This window comes from Protomyctophum bolini (assembly GCF_963924005.1).
Source record: "Protomyctophum bolini genome assembly, chromosome: 7".
NCBI lineage: Eukaryota > Metazoa > Chordata > Actinopteri > Myctophiformes > Myctophidae > Protomyctophum > Protomyctophum bolini.
In genome coordinates, this window is record NC_137868.1 from 2,935,222 (window position 1) to 2,944,985 (window position 9,764).

General features: G+C 42.8%; 1 protein-coding gene across 1 annotated transcript in view; it reads right to left on the reverse strand.

Moving 5' to 3' along the window:
* Positions 1 to 3,075: 3,075 nt before the first annotated feature.
* fxyd7 (FXYD domain containing ion transport regulator 7) overlaps positions 3,076 to 9,764 on the reverse strand; it is a 10,561-nt gene continuing 3,872 nt past the window's right edge. The window contains exons 3-9 of the mRNA XM_080768509.1: positions 9,697 to 9,732; positions 8,910 to 8,984; positions 7,517 to 7,553; positions 4,541 to 4,581; positions 3,524 to 4,088; positions 3,421 to 3,480; positions 3,076 to 3,315 (exon numbers count right to left, since the gene is read on the reverse strand). Of these exons, the coding sequence (XP_080624635.1) occupies positions 4,069 to 4,088; positions 4,541 to 4,581; positions 7,517 to 7,553; positions 8,910 to 8,984; positions 9,697 to 9,732 (209 nt within the window). The 3' untranslated portion in view covers positions 3,076 to 3,315; positions 3,421 to 3,480; positions 3,524 to 4,068. The remainder of the gene's footprint in view (positions 3,316 to 3,420; positions 3,481 to 3,523; positions 4,089 to 4,540; positions 4,582 to 7,516; positions 7,554 to 8,909; positions 8,985 to 9,696; positions 9,733 to 9,764) is intronic.

The window sequence follows — 9,764 nt, forward strand, 5'->3', positions numbered from 1 at the left end:
TTTTTAGAATCTGATCTCAGGTCAAAATGGCCTATATAAAAACCTGAACACAGATGTTACACACAGCCGGACAACAGCAGAGATGCACCGATCAGTCAGCCAGACAATTTTAGCAGATATATATTATCTGATATCATATCATATCATAAACATATTTTATTGATGATGATTACTATTGTATTCATAGCATTCATCACCTGATGAAGATGTTACAGATACATGGAAACCCGGCCTTTCAGCAGCGCTTGCGTTAATTGTACACAAATGGTTATTCTGACCCTAACACTACACAAATTAATCTTCTGCCCCTAACTACACAAATTAATCTTCTGCCCCCCTAACTACACAAATGATTATTCTGCCCCCAACTACACAAATTAATCTTCCGCCCCTAACTACACAAATTAATCTTCTGCCCTTCTAACTACACAATGATTCTTCTGCCCTTCTAACTACACAAATGAATCTTCTGCACCTAACTACACAAATGAATCTTCTGCACCTAACTACACAAATTAATCTTCTGCACCTAACTACACAAATGAATCTTCTGCACCTAACTACACAAATTAATCTTCTGCACCTAACTACACAAATTAATCTTCTGCCCTTCTAACTACACAAATTAATCTTCTGCCCTTCTAACTACACAAATTAATCTTCTGCCCTTCTAACTACACAATGATTCTTCTGCCCCTAACTACACAAATTAATCTTCTGCCCCTAACTACACAAATGATTCTTCTGCGCTCCTAACTACACAAATTAATCTTCCGCCCCTAAATACACAAATTAATCTTCTTCCCCCATAAATACAAAAATGTATCTTCTGCACCTAACTACACAAATGTATCTTCTGCACCTAACTACACAAATTAATCTTCTGCACCTAACTACACAAATGAATCTTCTGCACCTAACTACACAAATTAATCTTCTGCACCTAACTACACAAATTAATCTTCTGCCCTTCTAACTACACAAATTAATCTTCTGCCCTTCTAACTACACAAATTAATCTTCTGCCCTTCTAACTACACAATGATTCTTCTGCCCCTAACTACACAAATTAATCTTCTGCCCCTAACTACACAAATGATTCTTCTGCGCTCCTAACTACACAAATTAATCTTCCGCCCCTAAATACACAAATTAATCTTCTTCCCCCATAAATACAAAAATGTATCTTCTGCACCTAACTACACAAATGTATCTTCTGCACCTAACTACACAAATTAATCTTCTGCACCTAACTACACAAATTAATCTTCTGCACCTAACTACACAAATTAATCTTCTGCTCCTAACTACACAAATTGATCTTCCGCCCCTAAATACACAAATGAATCTTCTTCCCCCCTAAATACACAAATTAATCTTCTTCCCCCCTAAATACACTAATTAATCTTCTGCCCCCCTAACTATACACAAATTAATCTCCAAATAGCGCTGAAGCCAGTCTTTCTGCAAAATGGTCAAATTGTGCAATCTATAATCTATAATAGTCTTATTTCGATCACAAGAATCAATGTTGAATGTCTTCTTCAGAATATGTATTTATTTTCAAGGACCCCCATGACTCCCGAGTGTAGAAACGGGACCAAATGGACCCATAGGGTCTGTTTCTACACACTCAAGAAGAGGTAGGCCTACAGTAGTATAGTGTACATTAACATTTAGGGCTGCGGTCAAATTGAATAAAACATTTAAAAAGTGGTCCGGCGATGAACCGATGCGTCCCCACTGAACCAAACAACCTGGTCGTTATAGCAACAGCATTGATCCATGCATGAGGGTTTTTTTTTTTTTCTTGTTTTTTTTTTGCAGTTGAAAAGTAAAGCGTTTTTTTATTTTTTATCTCAGGTTACAAAGTTGTGGATTCTCTAAAGTGCATTTGATAGTGTATGATTCTATCAGGTTACAATGTGGCCATGCAGTCATCTGTTTGGTTTTTTTATTTAGATTTTTTTTTTAAAGGAGTGAATTGAGAGAGAGAGAGAGAGAGAGAGAGAGAGAGAGAGAGAGAGAGAGAGAGAGAGAGAGAGAGAGAGAGAGAGAGAGAGAGAGAGAGAGAGAGAGAGAGAGAGAGAGAGAGAGAGAGAGAGAGAACGCTGTCCAGATATCCTTATCGGTTACATTATGCACGTTTACACAGACAGAATGTGAACTGTTGTTTGTTTTGTGTGAGTTTTGAGTGAGCTCAAAAGGACAGATTTTGATCAATAACACCCATTAGCCCATTTCATCTCTCTTAAAGGGATCTTTCACTTTAAAACAATGGACAATATGTCAGTCACCAGAAGCAGAGAATGTGTGTTCTCAACAAGTCTAACATTCATTATACAATATCAGTCACCAGAAGCAGAGAATGTGTGATTTCAACCAGTCTAACATTCATTAGAAGAACAATATCAGTCACCAGAAGCAGAGACAAACAGTTCAACATTCATTAGAAGTGTTTTCAATGAGCGCTTCAAGTAGAATTTGAAGTTGAAGAGTTCAGGTCATGAGCCACGTCTGATCAAAATCGATATCAAATGTATTGAATCAATCAAGCAACTTAAAAAAAGCGAAACTGGCACTACATACAGTTCGACATGTTTTAAAGTGAAATGCCCCGTTAACGTCAACATATATTATGTTTTATTTGAAGCACCGAAAGAGATGTCAGACCAACACACTAAAAACTAAAAAAAAACAAACAATCCATTACACGTTTGTTTTTTTTAAAGCCGCTCGAATTGACCTTTCACACAAAACAGCAGATCTACCAAGCTCACAATGCATTGCAACGTGTCCTTCTGAGAGCTTGTAGATCTGCTATTTCCGCTCCAACGTACAACGATAACGTCCTGGAAGTCAGTCTGGAGTTTACTCATCCGTAACGTAACAATGGCGTGTGTACTTAATTAGACACTATTGCACGGCTTGGTTGAATGCTTGATTGCCGATTTGGTCAGTCGCTGAATTCAGCGGTTTTGTTATGTCTTGATAATGACCGCTCCACTCGATAACAGACCGCTAGTCTATATCAAAGGCTCAGAGCACCCGATTGGCTCCTATCAAACCGTCTAATCAAAGGCTCAGAGCACCCGATTGGCTGCACTGCTTGGAGCTTATTATGCCGTATCCAACATGACAGCCAATGTAAACAAACAGACGATGTCATTTACAAACTAAACGTTTGCTCTCAAGTATGTGTTTGAATACATTTTGAAGCGAGAAATACACGATGCAGTATAACCGAAAATGGATTCTATTTGATCAACTCTCACTTCCTTGTTTCCAGAGGCCACTGCGTTGCAGCTGGGCAGACTGCGTTGGCAGCTGGGCAGACTGCGTTGGCAGCTGGGCAGACTGCGTTGCAGCTGGGCAGACTGCGTTGGCAGCTGGGCAGACTGCGTTGGCAGCTGGGCAGACTGCGTTGGCAGCTGGGCAGACTGCGTTGCAGCTGGGCAGACTGCGTTGCAGCTGGGCAGACTGCGTTGGCAGCTGGGCAGACTGCGTTGGCAGCTGGGCAGACTGCGTTGGCAGCTGGGCAGACTGCGTTGCAGCTGGGCAGACTGCGTTGCAGCTGGGCAGACTGCGCTGCAGCTGCGCAGACGGCCAGCGCAACTCTCATGGAATACTTTCACAACCGTAAAGCAAGGCAATACAGAGTGGCGTTGTTGCTATACTTTTGGGTCAATGTATTAATTTATTTATTAAGTATTGCGGTGAAATAAGAGGGATAATAAACGGGTCGGCGGTCATTATCGAGAAATAAAAATGTTTAATCATCCCGTCAGGATTTTATTCCATACATTTACATAATTCATTCAATCCTTTCAGGGATTTTATCCCTAACATAATTAACCCTATAACAATTATCGTATTTTGTGTACATTAAACATTAACCTAACTGCAATGCATAAACCAACCATAGTGTGATGACAGTGTGCGTTTGTGTTTGTGTGTGTGTCTGTGTGTGTGTGTGACTGTGTGTGTGTGTGTGTGTGTGTGTGTGTGTGTGTGTGTGTGTGCGTGCGTTCCCGTGGCTCCTCCCTCCTCGAAGCACATTGGTCGCTCCTATACCGTCTGGGGAGGGGCTAAACATCCAACCAGGAAGTAAAGCAGGACAACGTTAGACACTAAACAAAAACAAAAACACACGTAGATCGGATCTGTAAGGCCTGACTCACACCTTCACAACAGATTGATGTATGCTTGTTGTATGAGACTTGTTTACTGATGCAAGACCTCAATTCATTTCCAATGGGAGTCACATGGTTTGACACAACAATTGTGTTGTATGAGGGGGAGGGGGGGGGGGCACTCGAAACACAGCCGAAAGCCGTACAACACAAATGTTGTGTCAAACCATGTGACTCCCATTGGAAATGCATTGGGAGCTTGCATCAGTAAACAAGCCTCATGCATCAGCTACACATCAATCTGTTGTGAAGGTGTGAGTCAGGCCTATATAAGGCCTCGATCACACCTAAAAGACATCTGTCTGTATATTCATCAGGCACTCTCCACTCCTCATACACGAGCTTACCCTCTGGCTTTGTTGGCACTTGGCTTGCGGACGAGTTGGAGCTGTGGACGAAGAGCACATAAAGTGGATCACTCAGAGGCCTATAGTAATGACAGCGAACGGCCACACAACGCCGGTCATCCTGTATGCCGATGACCAGGTGACCAGTTAGATTGACCAATGGTTGCATCGTGCAATGTTGTACGCTGTAAATTGTTGCATTGTTGCATGCACCAGTGGTGTTGGATTGATCCACGGCTGCATGCACCAGTGGTGTTGCACACAGGCCACACTGAGCATTTCTGTAGTCTAATAGACGTAAGGTCTAAATGTAGACCCTAACCCTAAACTATATGTAGACCCTAACCCTAATCTAAGCCTAGACTGCTAAAAAAACTTTCATTCTTAGACTATTGCTCAGTGGGGCGTTGCTGAGGACACCATGCAGGTAGCTAAAGCTCTGAGTATCCTCACAGCTCCGTATGGTGAGGACACCATGCAGGTAGCTAAAGCTCTGTGTATCCTCACAGCTCCGTATGGTGAGGACACCATGCAGGTAGCTAAAGCTCTGTGTATCCTCACAGCTCCGTATGGTGAGGACACCATGCCGGTAGCTAAAGCTCTGTGTATCCTCACAGCTCCGTATGGTGAGGACACCATGCAGGTAGCTAAAGCTCTGTGTATCCTCACAGCTCCGTATGGTGAGGACACCATGCAGGTAGCTAAAGCTCTGTGTATCCTCACAGCTCCGTATGGTGAGGACACCATGCCGGTAGCTAAAGCTCTGTGTATCCTCACAGCTCTGTATGAGGACACCATGCCGGTAGCTAAAGCTCTGTGTATCCTCACAGCTCCGTATGGTGAGGACACCATGCAGGTAGCTAAAGCTCTGTGTATCCTCACAGCTCCGTATGGTGAGGACACCATGCCGGTAGCTAAAGCTCTGTGTATCCTCACAGCTCTGTATGAGGACACCATGCCGGTAGCTAAAGCTCTGTGTATCCTCACAGCTCCGTACGAGGCGGGTTGGACCGTGCATGACAGATTCCCAAAGGGAAGCCTGCATGCACACATCTCCCAAAACATTCCAAAAGGTGCTGAACTTACAGGGAAAAGGGAAGCACTCTGTTCTTGACTTCCCACTTCCCAGGATACTTTGTTTAAGGCAAGAGACACAACGTTCCGACCTCCGACCCTTGCGGGTCTTCGTCAGGAAACGTTGTGTGTCTCTGCCTTAACTAAAGTATATCCTGGGAACTCAAGAACAGCACGCGGACTGCCTTTCTTTTCCTTGGACCATGCACACATAGTTCAGATGAGTTGGACCATGTATGGACATAGTTCAGATGAGTTGGACCATGCACACATAGTTCAGATGAGTTGGACCATGTATGGACATAGTTCAGATGAGTTGGACCATGCACACATAGTTCAGATGAGTTGGACCATGCACACATAGTTCCGATGAGTTGGACCATGTATGGACACATAGTTCAGATGAGTTGGACCATGCATGGACACATAGTTCAGATGAGTTGGACCATGCACACATAGTTCAGATGAGTTGGACCATGTATGGACACATAGTTCAGATGAGTTGGACCATGCATACATAGTTCAGATGAGTTGGACCATGCACACATAGTTCAGATGAGTTGGACCATGCATGGACACATAGTTCAGATGAGTTGGACCATGTATGGACACATAGTTCAGATGAGTTGGACCATGCACACATAGTTCAGATGAGTTGGACCATGCATGGACACATAGTTCAGATGAGTTGGACCATGCATGGACATATAGTTCAGATGAGTTGGACCATGCATGGACATATAGTTCAGATGAGTTGGACCATGCATGGACATATAGTTCAGATGAGTTGGACCATGCATGGACACATAGTTCAGATGAGTTGGACCATGCATGGACACATAGTTCAGATGAGTTGGACCATGCATGGACACATAGTTCAGATGAGTTGGACCATGCATGGACACATAGTTCAGATGAGTTGGACCATGCATGGACATATAGTTCAGATGAGTTGGACCATGCATGGACACATAGTTCAGATGAGTTGGACCATGTATGGACACATAGTTCAGATGAGTTGGACCATGCATGGATACATAGTTCAGATGAGTTGGACCATGCATACATAGTTCAGATGAGTTGGACCATGCATGGACACATAGTTCAGATGAGTTGGACCATGCATACATAGTTCAGATGAGTTGGACCATGCATGGACATATAGTTCAGATGAGTTGGACCATGCATGGACACATAGTTCAGATGAGTTGGACCATGCATGGACACATAGTTCAGATGAGTTGGACCATGCATGGACACATAGTTCAGATGAGTTGGACCATGCATGGACACATAGTTCAGATGAGTTGGACCATGCATGGACACATAGTTCAGATGAGTTGGACCATGCATGGACACATAGTTCAGATGAGTTGGACCATGCATGGACACATAGTTCAGATGAGTTGGACCATGCATGGACACATAGTTCAGATGAGTTGGACCATGCATGGACACATAGTTCAGATGAGTTGGACCATGCATGGACACATAGTTCAGATGAGTTGGACCATGCATGGACACATAGTTCAGATGAGTTGGACCATGCATGGACACATAGTTCAGATGAGTTGGACCATGCATGGACACATAGTTCAGATGAGTTGGACCATGTATGGACATATAGTTCCGATGAGTTGGACCATGCATGGAAACATAGTTCCCATGAGTTGGACCATGCATGGTTGCATGTGTGCACACACACATGCAATGCATATAGGCCAGTCCACCCTGCAGTGTTGTGTTGCGCACACACGCACACGCACGCACGCACGCACGCGCATGCACGCACGCACGCACACACGCACGCACGCACACACGCACGCACACGCACGCACACACACACGCTCACGATGCTATGCACGATGCATAGGAGGCGTGCCGTGCACCCACAGCTCTTACTTGGATTTGGGTGACACACATCTTGTGATTTGTTTACCTAGTTCGAGGATACGAACGAATCACAAGTGTTACAACGATGAGCGAACGAGTCTTTACATGATGGAGACTACAGCACGGATGTACAGTAGGCTGTATGAAGCACCGGGAAATAGCAGATCTATAAGCCTCACAATGTGTCGCGGCGCAACCCGTTGTGGGCTTGTGGATCTGCTGTACAGTGTTTACGTGATGCCCGCTAAGCATAACTCAAATTAAGTGATATGTAAAAAAAAAAAAAAACATTCAATAGCTGAAGTCAAAACTAAGTTTTAAAAAATGAAATAAAATAAGGGAAATAAAAACGTAATTGAACAATCCAAAACGAAACAAATAAGAATTGCATGTAAAATAATATGTATTACCTTTATATATACCTTTCTACCTTTTTCACCTTTTATAAATCAAGGCTTTCTTCATAATAAAAAAACAAAAATGTAAATAAATTCCTGAATAAAAACAAAATGAATCAAAACCAAACTGGTTTTATATTACTATTTTAAATGGTATTTCAGAATTCAGATGGGGAGCGCCTTAGTAATACATTTTCCATTATTTAGCGTTTTAATTTTGGACACACATGCAGAGAAGTTGAGGGGCGATTTGCGCAGGCGTATTTTCACGTTTCCGCGGTCCCGTGACATTGTCGCGCGCGTGCTTGTTTCGTGCACATACCCGCGGGCGACTAGAACTGGATTGTGGTCACCGTTTCTTTTCTTCGTTTATTTTTAATACGCTACGAGGCTACGCCCCTGATCTAGGCGACAACGCCGGCGTCACTCGCTCCCCATCTGAAAGGGCCTTTAAGGCCTGTTCGTAGTCCGGTTTTAGGTGATAAGGTGACCACCGAAAACTACAACATGACGTCACTGAGCCGCGGTGGTAAGAGACTCACCGCTCACCCCCAAACACACCTCTCTGTTTTTACTAAAACTACAACATGACGTCACTGAGCCGCGGTGGTAAGAGACTCACCGCTCACCCCAAACACATCTCTCTGTTTTTACTAAAACTACAACATGACGTCACTGAGCCGCGGTGGTAAGAGACTCACCGCTCACCCAAACACATCTCTCTGTTGTTACTAAAACTACAACATGACGTCACTGAGCCGCGGTGGTAAGAGACTCACCGCTCACCCCAAACACATCTCTCTGTTTTTACTAAAACTACAACATGACGTCACTGAGCTGCGGTGGTAAGAGACTCACCGCTCACCCCAAACACACCTCTCTGTTGTTACTAACCACCGTTTGGGTCGTCACCTCTTCACCTGAAAGTGGACTATGAATAGGCCTTGAGTCTGTAAGTGATGAAGATGATGAAGGTCTATACTCTATAAGTGATGAAGACTCACTCATGGCGATGAGGATTCCCGACAAAAACAAGACGACACCGAAGATGAATCCTGTGGTCCGTAGTGACTCGTAGTCTGTCAATAAATAAATCAATCAATCAATAAATCAATCAATCATGACGGACATGGTTCCATCATGACATAATTCATCCTTGACGTTTAAAGCTACATTGTATCAGACACCAGCGTCTAATAGCCAGGGAATAATATCAGAAGAATGTCCAATCTGGGAATACATTTCTCACACATGTGATATGGTCGTCACATGTGGGCAAGTGGCTATGGTCGATGTTTTAGCCCAAGGAGTGTTCTTCGTGCAAGACAAATGGATTCAGAATCATGAAACCCGGCGCATGCTACAATAACATGTTGAATTATTTGCCTTATAGGCTACAGTATAGGTTGTTAATTAAGTAGCCCGACTTTCAGCAGCTGATTCTCCTTTTAGGGGAAAGTACATTTCAGCCTTAGCGAGATGTGTTACTAGAACACATTGGTGAATAAATGTATGGGTAAGAAATGTATTCCCAGATTTTAATTAATATTGATCACCTGACTATAAATATATAGTTATTTATGGTATTAAGATATAAAATAACAAATGAAGAATATTTGTATAACATTAATATGAAGTTCTGGATTGAAGCTTTTTTAAATGACATAATAAAATAGTCAATGGACAAATACCTACGTAACAGTAATTAAGTACCGGGTATATAGTAATCATACTGTAATCATAGAATTGTCTTTATATACAGTATGTGAATTAATTTAGACAGAATCTTACCATAATGGAAGGCGCTTTGATCTGCAAACATTTCTTCTGTAAAGAAATGAAAACAATATATATATTGT